This window comes from Lontra canadensis, unplaced genomic scaffold, assembly GCF_010015895.1.
Source record: "Lontra canadensis isolate GAN:19392208 unplaced genomic scaffold, GSC_riverotter_1.0 scaffold122, whole genome shotgun sequence".
Taxonomy (NCBI): domain Eukaryota; kingdom Metazoa; phylum Chordata; class Mammalia; order Carnivora; family Mustelidae; genus Lontra; species Lontra canadensis.
The window spans coordinates 3,951,044-3,971,667 of NW_022631116.1; the positions used below are offsets into that span (position 1 = coordinate 3,951,044).

General features: G+C 62.0%; 1 protein-coding gene across 2 annotated transcripts; it reads right to left on the reverse strand.

The window, feature by feature from the left end:
- Nucleotides 1-91: 91 nt before the first annotated feature.
- LLGL1 (LLGL scribble cell polarity complex component 1) lies at nucleotides 92-16,749 on the reverse strand. Of its 2 annotated transcripts, none has more exons than XM_032841254.1 (23): nucleotides 16,598-16,749; nucleotides 13,098-13,195; nucleotides 10,873-10,954; nucleotides 10,654-10,784; nucleotides 9,539-9,697; nucleotides 9,298-9,460; nucleotides 9,084-9,216; nucleotides 8,697-8,751; nucleotides 8,380-8,534; nucleotides 8,067-8,290; nucleotides 7,781-7,848; nucleotides 6,580-6,733; nucleotides 6,402-6,506; nucleotides 5,301-5,593; nucleotides 4,809-4,956; nucleotides 4,430-4,583; nucleotides 3,083-3,375; nucleotides 2,317-2,581; nucleotides 2,007-2,121; nucleotides 1,717-1,829; nucleotides 1,317-1,437; nucleotides 1,083-1,159; nucleotides 92-515 (listed from the first exon to the last, which is right to left on the reverse strand). In XM_032841254.1, exons 1-22 carry the CDS (start codon nucleotides 16,676-16,678, stop codon nucleotides 1,084-1,086), a joined length of 3,186 nt encoding a protein of 1,061 aa, XP_032697145.1. In that variant the 5' UTR covers nucleotides 16,679-16,749; the 3' UTR covers nucleotides 92-515; nucleotide 1,083. The 2 variants fall into 2 exon arrangements, with proteins under 2 accessions (XP_032697145.1, XP_032697144.1); XM_032841253.1 differs by having other exon boundaries at nucleotides 9,084-9,219.
- Nucleotides 16,750-20,624: the final 3,875 nt, after the last annotated feature.

A 20,624-nucleotide genomic window follows, 5' to 3' on the forward strand; every position in this document is an offset into this window, starting at 1 on the left:
TGTATACACACACACACACACACACACACTCCTCTAACTAGACCCCAATCACGCAGTCACACACACACACACACTCCCAGTCACATACATACACACACACACTCGTGCACAGACTGGGGGGTGGAGGTGGGTGCTGGCCCAGGAGCAAGTACCAAAATAGTTTTAGAAATGCCCGTCCAGCCCGGCACAGGCGTTAGAAAAATACTCTTTGCAAAGGGGTTGGGGAAGGACGGTGTGTTGATGGGAGGTGGCATGGGCTTGCCAGCCCCAGCTGTCTTCTCCCCATGGCACCTGGCCTCCAGGCGGCCAGCTACCCACAGGAGGGGCCACTGCAAATCCGCCCCAGAGGCTCAGGGCTGAGCCCCAGGCTCACAGCCCTGCACCGCCCCGGGATGGGGCAGGCAGGTCCTGGTGGAGGCCACAGGTTAGCAGATGTGGGTCTAGGCAAAGGGCCCAGGGAGTCCTGGATCCCAACTCTGAGCAGTGCAGTTGGGAGCCACGTAGTTTTGGCCTTCCTGGTAAAGGAAGAGAAGAGGGCTCAGAGAAAGGCAAGGAGCCCCAGAGGAGCCGACAGCCTAGCTGCAGGGGCCACCATGCTGACTCCGCCCCCCCCCAGGGACAAGGGTCCTGCAGTGACAGCCAGAGGCAGGTTTGCTGAGCCGGAGCACTGCGCACATCTGGCCCCACCGTGGTCAGGCTTGGCAGCAGTGACCCCAACAATAGGAAGAGGGAGCTGGAGCGCAGGGTCACACTGGGTGGGGGCACCAGACAGCCAACAGGTGGGGCAGACCTAGGGACCCCCGACGCAGACCCCAGATCCAGGTCCTGCTCCCCGGGATCACCAGGCTGGACCTGACCACGCGAGCCTGGGGGATCTCATCTGCAAAACATGCTGGCCAAGCCAGCCCCCAAGCCCCCAGCTGCCAGCACTGCGAAGCTGTTTGCTCTGGACCGGTTCTACACACCACCTATGACATCCAGGAACTGACAGGCCGGCCCTGTTTTTCTAAAACTCAGGTATGAAAATCAGGGCTGTCAAACAGCACGGAGTGGGCCGACTCAGGGCCCTAAGCCCACAGCACCTTATTTGATCAGGATGGCGCAGGCTCGAGCCTCATCTTCTGCCAAGTTCCTCAGGTTTTCCGATTCCTCTGAAGAGCTGGGGGGAGGGGGATGGTAATCAGAAGGTCCTGGCACCGGGCCCTTCCTTAGACCTCAGTGCCCAGTTCCAACAGAAGGGAGGCCGGAAGGTGCAAGTAGGAGGCTAGGGAGCCTGGGGAGACCCTCCCACACACCCACTTGCCCATGTGCCTCACCCCAGGAAATCCTTCACGTCCTCTACTGTGACGTCCCCTGTCGTGTCCAGTGTGGTGTCCGCACTAGTGGCCGAGTCAATGGACATGGGCGAGAGCATGGCCTCAGGCGGCTCTGGGGTGTCTGCAGGGAGGAAGTGGTCAGGCCCCTGCCTGGAGCCCCACGGCACCGAGCACCCTCAGCACTCCACCTTCCATCCCCGAAGACCCGAGGACCCAGACCCAAACCCAGCCCACAGCGAGGCTTGGGACCACGGGCTGACCTCCAGCCCTCTCCTACCTAGCCTGCCCCACCCTGGGCTTATAGCCAGGGCCAGGCTATTGCCTCCCACAGAAACCCGCCCCCACATCTGAGCTGTGTGGAAGTCTGGCCACCTTTATTCCCCACCCCAGTCCTCCTTACCAGCTCCCTTGCTGTGGCCTGGATCCGGACTTCCATCGCGGCTCCGTGAGGCCAGGACGATGCCTGGGGTCCCGTTAGCCTGGCTCAGCTTGGGTGACTCTCGGAGCCTGTGGCTGCAGAGACGGGGTCATGATGGGGACCCCACACATGTCAGACCCTGCCTGCCCTCTCCCAGGCCCCAGGGTCAGAGAGGGGTGCCACCATGGAGGGCCACCCTCATTCCATGCAGAGTCAGGGCACGGGGATGAGAGCGCCCACGGTAGGCCTCCTGAGCTGGGCCTTCCACGCACCTGGCACGGGTGCTATCTCGGGGCCAGCTGATGTCCAGAGAGCAGAGCGGCTCTGTGATATTCCGGGCACTCAGAGAGAAGCGTTCAAATTCAGACGGAGAAATCAAGTAAAAACCTAGAGGGGGGGTGCAGGCGAGGAGAGGGGTGCAGTTAGGGCTGGGACTCCAACCACAGCCCATCAGCGGACTTCCCCTCCCCCCGGCCTCTGGGGCCAGTCCCACGCCAGCCCTGGGGCCCCTCTCTACCAACACTCCCCAGTGACCCTCCCAGCCCCGCTCAGGCTGCCCGCCCCAGGAAGCCTTGCCCTCACCCTGGCCGTGGCGCGTGAAGACGCAGGAAGCGATGCCGCTGATGTCCTCCTTCCGGATACAGGAATAGTGCACCTGCGGCCGCAGGCCAGGCACTGAGAACACGTGCACATCGCCCAGGTTGGTGAGGCAGGCCAGGCAGGTCTCCGCATAGTCCTCACAGGCCACACTGGCAAATGTGGCAAGTGCCACCTTGCGCACGCGACAGCCCTCGTGGGCCGTCAGCTTGAACTTGGTCTTGGCGCTCACCTTGGGCAGCGTGAACACCTGGCGGCGGGCGGGAGGCTGGTGAGCAGAGCCTGGAGTCCCAAGCACAGGTAGCAGCCCCCACCCCGGACCCAGCCTGCGAGTGGGGCCTGCGCCGCTTGGCCACAGGGCCACCTCTGCCCAGGACCCACCCGCCCCCAGCTACCCTATCCTCGCACTCCACCCAGGTTCCACGCTGCTCCGGGACACCTCCCAGAGCCCCACCACCTGTGGCCAAACCAGCCACACTGGCTTGTGAGGGTCAGGTGGCTGCTACCCCCTCAGATCCCGCCCTCCAGCCGGGCAGAGCCCCAAGGAGTGCTCAGAGGGTCCTGGCGGGGACTCAGGGGGGCAGGAGGGTGCTGAGGGACTGCGGCCACCTGGGATCTGCAGGGGGTACCTGTACTAGCCGGGGGTGTCTCAGGAAGAGGGAGGGATCTCAGCAGATGAGGGATACAGGGCAGTTTCTAGAGGGTCCAATGGTGTCTGGGCAGGAGCCTGGAGGGTCTTCCTGGGGCTTACCTTGAACTGCTCCTCAGACGCGATGAGCACGGCGTGGCCGCCCTGCATGTCAGGGGCCTGTGCCAGGTCCCGGGAGGCCTCATAGGGCTCGGGCAGCGGGCGGCCACGGCCATCCAGCACGGCGATGGCCACCACGGGGGCGCGGTGCATTAGCTGCACCTCCTTGCCCAGCACGGCCTCCACCGCCCGCTCGGGTCGCTTCTCGCCGCCTGCCGCTGCCGGCACCTCCAGCGCGTAGGCGAACACAGAGCCCGAGTTGGTGCCCGCCCACATGGTGGGTCCGTGGTGGGCTGCTGTGGGAGGCCGGGCCGGTGAGGCGGGCTGCCAGCTGCACCCCACAGGCTCCTCCTCTCCCCTCCCAAGGCCCCAGAACCGCCACTCCCCCGACCCACGCCTCCCCAGAGGCCAAGGCACGGTACCCGTGCTGCTGATGAAATGTGGGGCCTGGGATACAGCCCCCGCTAGGGGGGACGGCCTCGAAGACGTCTGCAGGCCCCCATCTACACCCGGGCCTCTAAACCCTGTCCCGCGGCACCCTCAGCCCCCAGCTCCGTACCAGGGAGCCCTGACCGTTCCCCAACGCCACCGTACACCATCACCGGTCCCAGTGACAGACTCAGAACCCCCTCACCCCACAGACATGCTCGAGTGGGCTGTGGCCAACCCCCTTCGGGGTGCTTGCCACCTCACAGCCACACACGGAGCCCTCGGTCCGGGGCTGGAAGACACTGGGGCCCCCGGGGACACTGTCTCACTAGCTTTGCCCATGCGAGCTGCAAATCTGGGGATGGGCCCTCAGTGCAGAATCGGAGGCAGGAGCCAGCAGGAAGTGCCAGTCACTGCCATGAGCCCTTGATGAACCGCTGGCCTCTGCAGCAGCCGTCAGGGGGAGCCAAACCCCCGGGGAAAGTCAGCAGCTCACACTGCAGCCCTGACAAGGGACACCGGCCACTGGGAAGCCGTGCCCCGTCGGCCACCTCAGGGACAGCAGAACGCGGTAAGGAGGGCTGCCACGTCCAGTGAGAAGAGCCATGGGACAGAGGATCCCCAACATAAAAATGACACCGAGAGGGGGTGCTCCCCTCACAGACCCAGGGACCGGAAGTCCCCTAAGTAAGATGCCAAGGAGGGCCTGACTAGATGCTGACCCGACACCAAGCATAAGGAGGTGTTCTTGAGATGAATGGACAAAGGCACCAGGAACCAAGCGTGCCTGGGGAGCCAGCTCCAGGCAGCATGCGGTCGGCTTTCCTCCTTCCCAGAAGGTGCAGTGCCCCCTACCAACATGGCCTAGATGGCCAGCTGAGGTCCATCCCCCCCAGCCCATCCCCACCACCCCCGTCTCACCATCTCGAAGGAACGTGTCGGCAAAGTAGAGGCAGCGGACGACGCCGGAGAGGGAGTCGTCGGCGGAGCGGGGCTCGATGCGGCGCTGCACCGGGGTCATCTCCACATCGTGGGGACACGCCTGCTCGGCCAGCTGCGCGTTGGCCTCCTGCAACTGGAGGGGCAGCGGCCTCCAGGACGCCGCCTCCCCCACAGCCCACTGCCCAACAGCCCGGCACCCTCCCCGCCCTGTCCTCACCACACTGGCTGGGGCAACCATGGCGACCAGACACCGGGCTCAGGGCTCAGGGCCCAGGCCAGGGCCGGGGCCTGGCTCCGCGGCTATGCCCAGCCTGCAGAGGCAGCCGGGCGGCACCCGGGCAGCCGAGCCCCAGCTCACCTTGCTGGTGGCATTAGCAGCCCGCTTCTTGCCCGAGACTCGGCTCTTGCGGATGCGCCGAAAGGACTGGCGCAGAGACTTCTTCAGGGACTTCACCCGGGACAGCGGGCCCTCCATGGCCAGAGAGTCATTGGGGTGAAGTGTGCACCTGCGGGCAGGCTACATCAGCCAGGGCCCAGAGCAGACACTGGGAGTGGCCACCATGCAGCCGCCGGCCCCGGGGGTCAGGAACCAGAGGCCCAGGGACGCTGCCCCACCATCCGGCAGCTGGGGCTTCAAACTCCGTGGCAGCACTTCCCCTAAGAACAGGGCTGCCAGAGGGGCAGGGGGCTTTCAGGGCACCCTACCTCCGTTATCTCAGACCTTAAAAGGGGAAAGCGAGGCCCAGACAGGTGTAGGGAAACATCAGAGCCCCCACAGGAGGCTGGGGTCGGGGGTAGGGGTGGGGGGGGCAGTACAGACCCTATGTCACCAGCCCCACCCCCCACACACCTGGCCAGCACTGGGCTCCTGCGCTGATAGTCGAAGAGGCCAAAGCCGTGACTGGTGCCAAAGGCCACGAGGCTCCACTCGGCATGGAGCGTGACAGCGGTGACAGCAGCTGGTGGCAGGCACTGAACCAGCACTCGGGGCTGGAAGCCAGCAGGCCACGGCAGCGGCCCTGTACGCGGACTCAGCCGCTCGTGGCCCTTCCACGTGAAGCCCTCTCGGTCCTGGAGGAGGTCCACGCTGGCCACGCTGACCGCCTGCTCCAAGGGCACATCACTTAGCTCCAGCACCAGCACCTGAGCGCACAGTCACGGTGGCGGAGGGGTCAGCATGGAGGAGGATGGGAGTAGCCAGGCCCCACCCAAGCCTGCCAAGCCCATCAGGGTGGTCCCAGTGGTATTATCTCTAGTTCATCTACTTAATAAGCACTTACTGAATGCCTGCTGTATACCAGGACCTTCACTGAGCACTGGGGAACACAATGGTGACCAAGACCTGCTTCCTTGTTTTTTATGAGCCAAGTATCCCATTCCCCCAAGCCCGTCTCCATTAAACACACAGAGTATATACAGAGTACAAGGCATAAGGTATATAGAGTGTACTTTCTTACTAAGTTCTTATATTCTTATATATATTAAGGTATGCCTTAAGTATACCTTAAGGTATAAGCTATAAGGTGTAAGGTATACAAAGTATAAGGTATACAGAATATACCTTCTGTATACTGCACTAGTGCCAGTGACAAAGCAGTAACCAAGAGCCGCTGGCCTTTGGAGCAAACTCCTTTCCACTCACCGGTCTCCCATTTAACAGTAAGTGCCCGTAGAACACATATGTATCGTGCGGGGTGCTGGGGACACCGCAAGGACCAAGCCCTGCTGGTCCCCATGCTCCCAGGGCTCACCTTATACTTGTGCTCCCGATCCCAGCCCCAACCCTCCGTGGTTCCCCAAGAGCCGGTGTCTAGCCTCAAGGCCCCCAACAGGTTCCACCTCCCTGGCCAGCCTCACCCCCACCACCCTCACCTGGAGCCCCACTCTGGGTCAGATCTACTTCCTTCAGAAAGCCTTTGGAGACCTCAACCCGAAGCCACCTCTGCCGTACCTGGCCTGCCGTGCCAGCCACCACCATCTGGGCCGTGTACTTGCACAGGGCCACCTTCTGCACACCGAGCCGAGGGTCATCACTGTAGGGATCAAAGCAGCCCACCTGGGGGGAAGGATGGAGTGAGGACTCAGGGCAGGGTGGGGCCCAGGTCCCCAGAGCTCAGGGAGGTGCCCACCTTGCGAAAGGGGGGCCAGTCGTCCTCGGCGGCCTGGGCCAGGCTGTCAGCGTGCTCACAGTCTGTCTGGAAGAGGCCGGCTGTGCTGAGCTTGTAGAGCGGCCGCAGTGCCACGCCAGAGGCATCCCAGAACCGCACAGTCCCATCCTCGTGGCTGCGGGGAAGGCGATGTCAGCCCCACCCCTGGTCCCCCTGCGCCTCCCCGGCCACTCACCCTGCAACCACTCACTGAGCACCCACTGCAGATGCCAAGCACTGACCAGACTCCCGTGGCACACAAGGACGCATCTACTGCAACGAGCGAACACATACTGAGCGCCCACTGTATGCCTGACCCCATGCACCTGGGCCTCTCAAACAGGGTAAAAATCACTGGAAATAATCACCAGTGTGATGAGCAGGAGATGGTAGAGGAGAAAATGCAGGGAAGAGAGGACTACGGGCGCATCCAGGAAAGGCGCTTAGGAGCTAGCCACAGCACAGAAGGATCAGCTGGGGCATGGGGCAGCCATGTAGGCAGGGCAGCAGGAAGCCTGGGGAGGCTGGGAGGAAGCAGGGAGGGGAAATAGGGGGCAGGAGCAGACAGATCTGGGGTGAAGCCTCGGGACACAGCTGCAAGGCCCACGTCAGGGGCCTCCGAGCAGTGGTGAGAGCCCAGAGCCAGGGTGTGAAAAGGTGCCTGAGTCTCTGGGGCCAGTTGGGACACTTCCAGAGCCACGATCAGTTCCCCAGCAGGGCAGGGGACGCTGGAGCCAGAGGCCTGAGGATTCCAGCACAGGCAGGCAGCAGAGGCAAGGCAGGAAGCTAGGGCCTGAGTCACGGGCACGTCAGCGCCCGCCAGGCCCAGGCTGGGCTCTGTAGCACCTGCCCAGGGCAGATCCGCGTGGGCCAGCCCAGATTTTCCGGTCCCAGGGCAGGCCAGGTAGGTGGAGCTCAGTTCCAGACCAAAAGGCAGGGCAGGGCGGGGCCTTAAACCAGGGCCTAGGGAAGCTTCATCCTAATCCACCCAGCAGGAGAGCGGGTGGCCTGGTCCCACCAGGGGCGGGGCCTGGCTCACCAGACAGGTCAGTATCCACCAGGCCTCGGACAGGCTCTCCCGCACCTGTGGGGCCTGCACCAGGCCCCATCTGCATACACACACACGCACAAACGCATACACACGTCACACCTGTGCTTGACCATGGAACACACATCTGCCTACCCGGTCAGCAGCAGCCCTCGCTGGGATGGCTCCTGGGCCAGGTTCCGGCCCCCAGTGATGGGCCAGCTCTGGGAGAGGGAGGCAGAGATTTGGAAGCGGAAGGTCAGGACAAATGCCTTCTTCTCACCCTGGGCCTGGCACCCAGGTCCCAAACTGCCTCTGAGTTCTCTATGCATGTCTGCCACATTCCCCACTCCGGGCCTGGGCCTGGCCAGAGCCTGGATCACCACTGCCATCCTCCACCCCCCACCCAACCCTCACCCCTCAGGAGGCCCCGGGCACATACCGAGGAGCTGGAGGCAGACTGCGGGCTCTGCTGCTCACCAGCACTCACGATGCGGGCCCACAGCTTGGCGGGGACATTGGCGACGTGTGCAGAGCAGGTGATCGCGGACGAGTGCAGTGGGGCCAGGTACGGGGCGGGCACGGCAGGCCAGCCAGGCGTCTGCAGGTCCAGTACCACCAGCTCCTCCTCGAGCAGCACGGCCAGGGCCTGGGGCTCATCGAATTCTGCGGGACGAGGGCTAGGTGAGCCCAGTGGCAGGGGGCAGGGGGCACGGGGCACGGGGCATGGAGCACGGGCCAGGGCGGGCACACACCATCCTCAGGCCGTGTGCTGTGCACCGTGAAGAAGTCGATGATGCGGGAAGTGAAGTCCAGCGTCACCAGGGTCTCGGCCCGGAGCACACTCACACAGTGGCGGTCACCGTAGCTGGCACGGGGCATGCCTCCGCTGAAGATGATGAAGTGGTCCCTGCAGGGCCGGCAGGGGAGCCGCGTGAGCCACAGGGCCCCAGGTGCGCACTGCCCAGCCCAGGGAGAGCGATGCAGGCCGTCCCTGCGCCCCTGCGCCCACCCTGCTCCCCGCTGCAGACACAGCCCCCAGCCCGCATCTGAGAACCCGCTCCCCACCTACCCAGATTCACAGTTTCGCCACAGAATCTTGTTAATGGCTTTGCAGGGGAAGGGGCCTGGAGGGGTGGGACAGTGTCGGGCTCACTCGCTCGCCAGGACCGGAAGGGCCCCAGGTCACACTTCTCCAAGCTTCTCCCATTCCTAGTCTGCCTCCATCGCTCCCCACCTCGCAGCTGCTTCCTGACTCCCCGAGGGGAAGGCCCACTATCCCACCACGCACCCCCCCAGTGGTCTCACCTTTGAGGATGGCACTTGGCACCGCCACCTTCCACCAGTCCTCTTGGACATCCCCACCAAGGCCAGGCAGCCCCAAGTGCCTGAGTTTGGGGTCACCGGCCAACCCCATGCTCAGGCGGCAGGAGCCGCCCTCGGCCTCCCCGGCACTCACCATATGGCGTGGTGGCCACTGTGGGCTGGGTCATCGGGGAGTCGCCAGCGTCGGCGGACCAGACGGCGTAGCTGCCGTCGCTGTGGGAGCTGACCAGCGTGCTGCCGCTGCGTTCCCAGCACAGGCTCTCCAGCTGCTGCTGGGCGGGGTGGGGAGTGTGAGCAGGGGTGTGAGCAGAGGGCCTCGGCGGGGGGCGCTGGCCTCCCCCACATACCTGGTTACCCAGGAAGACGCGGTCTGCGCACTGTGCCGCCTGGTTCCAGATGACCAGCAGGCCTCGGCTGTAGCCGATGAGGATCTTGGTGGGGTCCCGCAGGTGTCCCTGGAGTGACTCCACGGGGCCCAGTGCCTTCCCACACCGGTAGTCGTCTGGCACGCTGAGGAGGGGCTCACGTGAGCTGGCAGGAGCACCCCCAGGCCCAGACTAGCTGCTGGGGGGCCCGCCTGCCTCTCACCTGCGAAGAACCTCGTCCGGGACAAGAGTCCGCCCCTCGAGCAGTGTCAGGGTGGGAACATCCAGGAAGAAGACGCTGCCGCCCTCAGTGCCCAGGGCTGCCATGTCACCAGGCGCCACCAGCAGGACCACTGTGACGCGGGCAAGGCTGAGCGGGCCACTGCACAAGAGGAGGGGAGGCAGGTGAGGGTGAGCCCAGGCCCTTCTAAGGAGGGGTATGGATGGGGCGGAGCTGCTCATGAAGGCCCCCCTGTGCTCAGGGGGTTCTCGAGTGGGCTGGCGCACCGGGAAGGCGACGGTGTAATTAGCGCACTCAATTATTCATCAGGATGTTGGGAAGGAGAGGGATAAAAATAGGTTCCCCAGGTCTTGGAGACAGACTCCCGAGCCCCTCCCACTCACTAGGAGGGGAAGGCAGGAACCAGGCCAGCGCCCAGGCCAGGACCAAGGGCTCCAGGACACACACAACCCTCCTGAGCCCGACCCGGGAACCCCAGTCACCAGCCCACGGATGGCCCCCTGACTTCACTGGAGGTGCCCCAGACTGACCCTGCCTGCAGAGGATGAGAGACCTCCCCTGGGGGACCCATCCTAGGGGGAGGGGTGGATGTGTGGGGGGTCTCACTCAGCCCTCAGCAGGAGTAGGACAAGCCGCCCACTCAGGCAGTACAGGATTCTTGAAGGGTTAAGGACTTGCCCACACTGACCATTTCAGGAAGGGCCAGCAGGGCCGGGCACCGAGAGGCCCCCTTACACTCTCACCGGGGGTCCAGGCCCACTCGGTTGCCCCCTAGAGTGTCCTCTCTGGCACCTCACACAGCCTGGTGGGACCCTCCTTGCCCCCAAACTTGCCCTGTCAGCCATGCACTTTACAGCCCATTACCCCACCCCCAACCATGAACGGCCCTAGTCACCACCAGAGCATCACCTGAGACTCAGCCGGGACCCCCTATTTAACACCCGAAAAATCCACCAGAACCCAGGCACAGCTCGATGGACTCCACCCCCCTGAAGCCCAGGGCAGGGGTCCTAGGCCCACAGCAGAGGCCGGCTCCCACCACCTCCACCAGGCTCCCCTAGGCCCCGCAGCTCATCCCCAGCCAAGTCATCTGGTACCTGGCCCCATCAAAGCCCGGCCGACTCGGTGGCTGGAAGCTGAGAGCCTCCTCCAGGTGGGCGCAGCCGTTGCGGTGGGCGATCTCCCAGAGGTGCAGGCTGCTATCGTCCAACAGGGTCAGGAGGCGGCCCTGGTGGATGAGCAGAGACAGAGACCGGGCTAGTTGGGGGCTGGGCAGGGCACAGAGGCTGGGGCAGCCGCGGAGGGGAGAGGCTCACCTGGCCGGGCAGGAAGTGCATCTGGGTGACAGTGGCTGTGTCTCGGTGCAGGCCAGTAAACTCCACACCAGGTGCACCATAGCTGAGTGCAGACGTCAAGGGCAGAAGCAGGCACGGGAGATCCTCCCTTCCGAGAACCGTCCAATGGGCCCCCGCCAGGCCTGCCCTCCAAGGTCCAAGGAGGGACACCCGTCCTTGAAGAAGCACCGGTCTGTACCCCCAAAATACCCCCAGGCTCAGAGAGCAGGCTTCACTCTGCGCTGCAAGTTGGTACTATGTGACCTTTACTTCCTCATCTGTAAAATGGGCTTGTGAGTCCCACTCCAACCTTGTAGGGCTGATGCAGGGCAAGTGAGAATACAAACACACCCAGCACCTTTGGCCCAGGCCTGGCACATGGCCAGGCTCCCGTTCTGTGTCAGCCTCAGAGCATGTCTGTGTACGTTAAGAGCTGGGCCCCGCAGGTTGGGATCACACAGGCAGAGAGGCCAGGCCGGGCCTGGGTACGGAAGCCTGGGGCACAGCAGAGCCCAGGCTGCCTCTTCCCACAGCTCCAGGCCAACCTCCAGCTGCAAGCAAGGACATCGAACTCCCTCTGGGACTGGCAGCCAGCAGCCCCTACTGTGATGGGGAGAGGCCGGGACCAGCCCATTTCATAGACATTGCACGGAGGCTTGGGAAGGTTGGGTGAGTTGCCGCAAGTCCCTGGGGTCAGTGCCAAAGTCACCACGGCAGCTCCAGGCAGCTCCAGGTCTGACAGTGGTCCGACAGGGGTCGGAAGGGGGTGGGGAGGGGGGTCAGGAGGGAGGGCTAGGGAGGGGTCAGTGTTGCCCAGCAACAACACAGGGGCTCGTTGCTTTGGAGCTAGAGCTGAGATTCCCTGCAGGAACCAGAACACAAGAAGAGGGGACAAAAGAGAGGGCAGGAGCTGCTGGGCGGGAACCAGGGTTGCCAAGGAGACGGCTGCCCTTGAGGGGGAGGGGTAGCTGCTGTGGCCAGCCTCAGTTTCCCAACCCAGGGCTCTGGTAGTTTGGGGGAAGGAAGGAGGGGAAAGAGGAGGGCCCCAGCCTCCTCCTCTGGGGCTGTCTCCTCACCAGTACATCAGGTTCTTTGTGAGCACGCAGAGCCCGTGCATGAGAAACACCATGGAGGGACAGCTCAAGCGGCTACCAGAGTCGCCTGGACAGGGGACTGAGCAAGGGGCTGCAGGAACACAATACACGTGCAGGGAGGGTACAACAGCACCCAGAGGGGCAGGAGCAGGCCGGGGCTGGTGGGGGGCGGTTCAGGGCAAGGGATCCAAGCACTGTCCCCTCCCCACCCCATTCCCTGCTCCACGGTGCCTCCCTGGGAGTCCATGGGAGAGGAGGGGCACCCCGGCCCCACCACACCTCCTAGGGAAGGTGGACTCGCAAACTATAGGCCCAGTCACCCACCCCTGACCGGCCACCGGCCCTGGGGTGGGAAGGCCCCCATGCCCACCCCACCCCTTTCCAGGCATTGACTCATTTTTTGGCCAACCAACGTCCCCAGTGAGGGTACTGAGAGCTGGAGGATCACGGAGCACAGGGGGAGGGCAGGCAGCCCCCAGTAGGCCCTTCCCTCAGTTTCCCCACCCAAGGGGCTTCCCCAAGAGCAGCAGGGGTGGGGTCCTCCGTAGCAAGCAGGGAGGCAGTCAGCTGCCGGCGTGCCCCCACCCCGCCCCCACCCCGCGCTGGCAGGAAAATGCCCGCTTTGTGCAGCTCACACGGCCCATTGTGCAGCCGCCGGCACCCAGGTGGGGGCTGCGCCGCGCTCACCATGCTGAGCCTGGCACGGCCCCCAGCCCCTCGGCCGCACACATGTGTCTTCACATTCGCACACGCGTGTATGCCTGGTCACCAGGGCAAGGCCCGCTAGGCGACCCTGGCCCATTCGCCACCCCTGCTGGGTACCGCGCCTGGCCAGCCTCCCGGCCCAGTGTTCCCAGTCAGTTGCTGGAGCAGTGGCAGGGTCGCCTAGGTAACTTGCCGGCTGAAACGCAGCTAGGGACAGCTGTGACCACTACAAGCTGAACCCTCCCCCACAACCATTTCTGTAAAGAAGTCTCAGGGCAGAGGCTGCACCAACTCCACCAGGACCCAGGCACCGACTGCGGCCTCCTGGGGTGGGCCAGGCCCCAGGAGTCAGCACGTAGGGGGCTGCGAGCAGGACTGGCCCTGAAGGCCTCGGTGCGCAAAGGATACATCTTGACGGCCCCAGACCTCGTGCCGATGGCCATGATGCGGAGCTCTGGGTCAAAGGCCAGGGCGCTGGGCTGGTTGGGGAAGCCATGCTCCACGGTCTGCAGGGGGAGGGGAGGGCATGGGCAGCGGCACACAGCCCCTGGCCCACCTGAGGCTCACCCCAAGGCAGCCTCCAGACTAGTGTAGCTGCACAGTGAGGACGGGCGCCTGTCCATCTGAGCTCTGCACCTCGGTGTTCCCAACTCTGAAACAGGTGATCACATCTGCAATCCATACCTCACAGGCCCTCCCCCGGCCAAGACCTTGTCCTCTGCACCCACGTCCGGCCCGCCCTGTGCAGGGCTCTGGCAACAGAGAGAAGCAGGACCCCCAAGGTGCAGGCACAGAAGTCGACCCTACCAGTCGACCCTACCCGTCCCACTCCTGTGCCCCACTCCTGGAGGTGAGCTGCCATGCTTTCTGAGGTCCCGTATGATGTGCGTGGCACTCCCCACGGGCCCCACTGGAGATCGGAGGGCAACACCCGGGATCAGCTCGTCCGGCTCCCCCAGGGCCTCTCCTTCTGGCAGGGCCTGTCCCTCGGCAGACTCCAGCCCTCTGGGTTCTCAGTCCTTCCTTCCACCGGCTCATGCTTTCGGCCACCTTCCCACATCCACCATGGAACTCCCACTCATCCCCAGAGGCCTGCCTGAAGGGGCTCCCACCCTGTCTTCAACACCAATGCGGGACACACCACAAGTGGGCACAGGCATCTCCTGACCAGTGCCTCAGTAAGGCACACATTTCAAAAGAAACCGTGGTCCCAGGCCTGCTGCCCCAGCCTCCCTCCTGCTTCAACCAATCTAGGCCAGGGACTGCACCCTCTATGCAGCTGGCTTGGATCACTACATTCTCCAAGCCTCCTCAGTCTCCCATGTGGGCACTAGGGGCAGTGAGGCCATCTGAGGACAGAGTCGCCCATTTGGCTGGCAGGGCAGGGGGCAGGGGGGAGTGCCCTTCCCTTTCCCACCAGCCTCGCCATGCCCGTACTAGAGCTGACCAGGTCTAGCCAGTCCCATCCTCTGCTCAGGGCCCTCTCTGAGCTCCCACCTTACCACCTGGCCCCTCTCTGTCCTCCTCCTCTCTCTCTCCCCCAACTTCTTTGACTCCAGGCCCAACGGCCTTCTGCTCTCCTCCAATTGACTAGGCAGGCTCCTGCCTCAGGACCTTTGCATCTACTATCCCTCTACCTGGAAAGTGCTTCACCCAGCATTCCCCAAGGAGGGCTCCTCCCCATTACTCAGGTCTCAGCTCAGGAGTCACCTCCTCAAAGCCCTCCCCGAATCACCCTGCTCTAGCGGCTCCCTGTCCCCACACTCCCTACCCTCACCCTACTTTATTGTATCCCCAACACTGGCCATCATCCTAACTGCTGCATATTTCACTCTTCTGCTTTGACTTTTCACTGCCTCCCCCACGAGTACCTCAGCACCCCAAGTGAAGAGGCATTTGTCCCTCTTGGGTCACTATGGTGTGTCCTCAATACCTAGAAGGGGGCCCTCACACAGGAGGAGCTCAGGATATAAAGTGACATAGACTGGACATCCCATGGGCAAGGTGCGGGCAGGACAGCGATCTGGATGCAAGACAGTCCAAAGTCCACGCCTGCTTCTGATGCTCGCCACCACTCAGGATCTAGGACCCATTTGTTCTCTAGTGATCGCCTATCTCCTATTGTGACCAAGTCCCTTGCCCCAAACTACACCAACGCTGCCCACTCAGAATGGGGCCTCACTCTCCTGAGCAGGGAGCCCTTGGCTTCTGCCAACCCAGGCCCAGCCAGGAGGACCCACCATGTATCTCCAGTCTCCACTTCACAGTCCCTGACTCACCTGTCCCCACCATCCTCCTCGCATCTCACAGGGGCTCACGCACACAGTCACCCAGCGCACCAGAGGAACCAGCTGGGAGACCCTGGACACCAGCCACCCTTCTGGGCTCCCCAGGCCCCTGGCAACTTCTCAGCTACCACGTCTGAAGGCCCCGGCAGCCCCACCACCACCAGGAAACCCTGCCTGCCCTGAGAGACATTCCCACCTCAGCCACTTCACCTCCAGCCATTCCAGAGCCTTCTCCTGAACAAGGGTCTCCTCGCGTCTGGCTCAGGACCACAGCAGCCCATCCAAAAATCCCTGCCCCTCAAGACTCAAGTCATATCTTGTCGACAAGGGGCCACAAGGACAGAGAGCCCCAGCGCAGTCTGTGACTTTGGGCAAGTCATCATCCCTCTCTGAATCTCAATTTTCTCACCCGTATAATGGGAACAATAACTCTAATCCCCGAGAACAGTGAGGGGCTGTGCAATCAGAGGTTGGGAGTAAAAGTGAGGGCAGAAGAAACACCCCAGAAGTTAGCAATGGAAAGACGGGGGCCTGAATCTACCACACATCAGCGCAAAAGCTGGGCAGAGGAGGGAGCTGAAGGCAGCCCCTTTCCCATGGCCCCCTCTTGCCCTACCCAGGAAAAGAAAGGAAGGAGCAACCACCTCCACCTTGGCCCAAAGGATAGGTCAGTTGGACCATGCGACACAGGGAGCCAGAGCCCACAGCAGGGAAAAAGGTGGCCCCATTTCATAGCAAAGGAAACTGAGGCCCCAAGAGTTGAAGTGTAGATGCCTACACAGCCAGCCTACACAGCCAGCCAGGCATCTTCCCTGGAGCCCCCAGCAGAGCAGGGCAGGTCAGAGCCCCGGAAGGCATAGCCTAGGGCCTTGGGGGAGGGGAGGAAAGGAACCTGGACGGGATTTCCCAGCCCCACCCCCCACAACATCTGCCTCCATTCCTCACCCCTCCCTACCGGCCTGGGTGCGAAACCAAAACAAACTGGGGCCCTGGGCTGCCCCAAGGGCTGAGCAGGGGCTCTGAGGTCCCCCAAAGGAAGAGAGAGAGAGAGATAGCAAGAGCCAGGGGGAGAGTTCCCAAAGACTGCACAGAGACGCATGTAGGCAGAGAGACACGCAGGAGAGACAGGCGAAGACTCAGAGATCAAGAGACAGAAAGAGATGAAGGAAGGCAGAGAAGGGATACGCAGAGACACACAGGGACAGAGGCAGACAGGCTGAGGATAGGGAGGTGATCCTGGGCAGAGACGGGCAGAGACCCAGAGGCATGCAAAGAGTCGCACAGAGAGAAACACACACACAGACCCAAGTACACAGAGATCCGCATAGCCAGGGCCAGTGAGGCCCACAGGGACCCGGAGGGGCTGACTCGGAAAGTCAGCGAGGGACCCAGACCCACCCAGAGTCCGAGAGTGGAGCAGGGGAGGAGACGAGAAGTGGGGCCCGCCGAGGGGCGCGCAGCCCGCTCCCCGCGCCGCGCCCCAGCTGGGCGCCCCCTCCCCCCGGGCCCGACGTGGCTCCGGCCCCCGGGCCCCCGGCTCGGGCCCCCGGCCCGCCCCCTCCCGCCCTCTGCCGCCCTCTGCCCGAACCACCGCCGCCGCCGCCGCCGCCGCCGCCGCACCTTGTTGAAGGCGAAGAGCTCCTGCTTGAGCTTCTCGCGCTGCGGGTCGGCTCCCTGCCGCCGGAACCGAAACTTCATCATCTTGCGTCCGGCTGCCGGCGCCGCGCCCGCCGCCGCCGCCGCCCGCAGGATGCGCCGCGCGGCCCCGCCGGTCCTGAGGCGCGGGCGGGGCGCCAGGCAGCCCGGGCGCGGGCGCGCGAGGCGGGGCCTGCACGGGGGCGGACACAGACAGCGACTGACGTGCAGGCTGACCAATGGATGTGCCCGTGCGCTGTCTGCCCGCCCCTACCGGCCAGACAATGGGGGAAGACTGGGCCCCCGGGCTCGGCCGGGCTCGCGAAAGTACTCCCGTCGAGCATGCGCCGCGGCGCGGGGCCTGCCGGGACTTGTAGTCCATTAGCCAGGCCTCCTCCGTGGGCGGCTGGGGAAGAGCTTTGGAGGGGGCCGGCGGGTGTTTCCGAAGTTGGAGGAGGACTTTTCCGTACTCCAACGAGGAGCAGCGTGCTTATTCAGGTATTGAGGCAGACCTGTCCCGAAAGCCAGGAGAGTTCCGACTGGTCCAACTCCCAGACTCTTCAGCCTCAGTTTCCCCATATACGACACGGTTCAGTGATTGCCGAGTTATATTTATAGTTTCACGGGACACCAATTTGTTCCCCTGTGTGCCAGAACACCTCCCACCGCCATGTTTCGCCCTGGCTGGGTGGTCAGTCAGGAATGCCCTCCTCAGTCCTAAGCCCCTGGGCAACTCCTACACATCCTTCAGGGTCCACCATCAATGGCTCTGTGTAGCAGCACGGGATTCTGAGGCAGGCCATCAGCTAACGAGAGGGGCAGGTAAGAGGCCCTTTCTCAGGAAGTGGCATTTGGGACGATATTGAGATTGGATCTGGGCCGCTCCAAGATGGGGGAAGGGCCACCCCTGCACAGGAACAGTGTATAAACAAAGCTGCACCCCGCCCCCAGTCTCCGAGGGACCATTGGGCCTGTCCCCACCCACCTCCCAGGCTGCCTTTTCTCATCTGGAGGATGGCCTCAAGGCTGAAACCTTCCTTCCAAGGCTGAGGATAGGCCGCCTGGGCTCTGGGCCGGGTAGGAGGGAGCTCCCAGGAGCAGGTGGGCAGGTGGACCAGGGCCCAGCCCCACAGAGCTGGGCCAGGGGAGGCAGGCCTGACTTCTGACCCCGAGGTAGCTGCCACGTGACTGGAGCCTGGCTGTTCCCCCACCGCCCGCCCACGCCCACAGCAGCCCAGCTCAGCCCTTCCCTGGGCTTGGGGCTACATCTGGAAGAGGAGTGGGTGGGGGAGCAGGGAGGTGAGTGCAGGGAAAAATGACCAGAACAAAGTTGAAGGGTACCTCCCGGGTGGCAGGCACTACTCCAAAGCCTTTCTCGTTTCAACTGACTTAATGCTCTCAATTTATCTGTGAGGGAGGAAACAGTATTCCCTGCTTTACTGTTGAGGAAGCTGACTGATGATGGGCAAAGGCAAGTGGGGGCTTTGACCTGAGCTGTAGGCAGAGCTGGCTGGACAGAGTGGCCGCAGAGCCCACTCCACACCCCAACACAGGCTACTCAGGCCCCTGGGAGGCCCAGGTTCTGGTCCCTACCCTGCCACCCACTGACTGAGTGACAAGACCTGAGCCCCAATTGCCTCCTCCGCAAAATGGAAGCCTCACAATGGGAAGTGTGAAGTTGTTAATTTACATTCCCACATCATTGCTTAGAAGCTGTGTGGCCTGGGGCAAGTTTCCTAAGGTTTCTGTGCCTCCAGTCCTCACCTGTGAAAATGAGGAGACTATTAGTACCTACCTCAAGGGGTTGCTATGGAGATGAATGAATTAGGACTTGTAAAGCCCTTAGGAAGTTCCAGGCAGACAGGCAGGGCCCTTTGAGTGTTAGCAATTCCGAGAGTTCTTGCTAATTGCCATGGGAGCTCTTCCCCTCATCACCTTGGGCCAGTCCCTGCCCTTCCTCAGTCTCCTGTTCTCTGTCTTCGAAAGGGGACTTAGTCATCGCGCAGTGAGCAGCCATGCCTCCCCACCCCACCCCCAGCTCACAATTGCAGGGGGGTGGGGTGCAGAGCTGAGTGGAGACCATGACCACCCAGGGTTTACTCTGCTGTGATGGAAGACACGTGGGGGCTGCGGGAGCCCAGCAGAGGCATCTGACCTGAGGTAGTGTCCTGGAGGTCTGGGGGTAGACAGAGAAGGGTCCCGCGGCAAGGAGGGGTACATAAAGTGTCAGAATGCACCCTCCACATTTGTAAACAATGCAGATTCTAGGTCCCCCAAATTTGAGTGCCTGTGGTGTGGGGGCCCAGAATGTGGATTTTAAACTAGTGCTTTCTCAGGTGACTGAGAACCAGCTTGGCCTCATCCGATCAGTTTGAAGGGGGCTCAGGAAGTCCACTAGGGTACAAATGGGTAAAGTGAGATGCAGGCAGACTGGTCCAGCCTAACCACTTACAGGGCAGGGTTTAGGAATGGCACTGGGGAGGGTATCAACCCAGGCTGCGAGGGCCTGGGGCACTAATGACTCTGTCACTCCCCTCCCCCAGAGCCTCCTCAGGAACAGGCCTGTGACTACTACAGTAGCCCAAGGCAATAGGGCCCCCACCCCACCCTAGCTCGTTGCTTGATGCAGGAAACCGAGGTTCGGGGAACCCGGGCAAGGGCATGAACACAGGACCTTCGGTGATCTCAGGCACCATACTCATCCTGGGAGCACTGGAAGGGAAAGCAGGTCCCTCCTTGGAATCTTCCAGCCTTGGGTCAACCTCAGGCCAGGGAAGGACTGTTCCCTTCTCGGCATTTCCTGGGTGGGGTGGCCTCTCCCTCCTCCGTCCTCCTCCTCAGGCACTCCAGGGCCCTATCCTTGCTCTGAGGTGAGACTCAGGTCTTGCTTCAAATCCTAAGACATCTCCTTGCTAGCTGGATGACCTCAAGTAAGCCATTTGTCCAGCTCGAGCCTCAGTTCCCCCATCCTCATCTGTAAAATATACCAAGGACTAAATGAAATTATTCTAAACAGGAATTAAGCATGGGGCAGGTTCTGGACCTAGTGAGCCACCTGGTTTTAGGACTCTCTCCAGGACCTGCTGGATGCCTCACCATGCTTCAGATGTGCTAGACATGCTTCTGCCATAGGACCTTTGCACTCACCGATTCCTTGTCTGGAACACTTTGCCCCTAGGTTTTCACTTAGCCAAATCCCTCACATCCTTTTGGTTTTAATTTAAATAACATTTGCTCAGAGAAGCCTATTTTCCTCACTTGTGATACCCTTCTCTGCCTGATTCTTCTGATGACCTCTTTGTAACCACCATCTATTTGACTTTTTCATTTTTACAGAATTACTTAGAGTGTGAATGAGTGGGGACAGGGTAGAGGAAGAGGGAGAGAGAGATATCTCAAGCAGACTCCCGCTGAATGCAGAGCCAGAAGCAGGGTTGGATCTCATGACCCTGAGATCATAACCTGAGACCCTAAATTCATGAGTTGAATGCTCAATCAACTGAGCCACCCAGGAGACCCTTGACTTCTTTATGTGTATATTGTCTCCCCAGCTTGAGAGTGAGCTCCCTAAATTCTTGATGTTTTGTTTGTTTTTTATTTTTTTGACAGAGAGAGAGAGAGAGAGAGAGCGCGTGCGCATGCACCAAGCACAGGCAGGGAGAGTGGCAGGCAGGGGAGAAGCAGGTTCCCCACCGAGCAAGGAGCCCAACGGGAGGCTCGAACCCACAACCCTGGAATCATTACCTGAACCAAAGGCAGCCACTTAACCGACTGAGCCACCCAGGTGTCCCAAAGGTCTTTCTGGTTTTTAATTCTGTTCACTGCTGTGTCCACTGTGCCCAGAACAGTGCCTGGCACAGAGTAGGTACTTAACACATAAAAATAAGTAAACAAAGGGACACCTGGGTGGATCAGTGGGTTAGGCTCGGCAAAGAGCCTGCTTTTCTCTCCACCTCTGCCTGCCTACTTGTGTGTTCTCTCTCTCTGACAAATAAACAAATAAATAAAATCT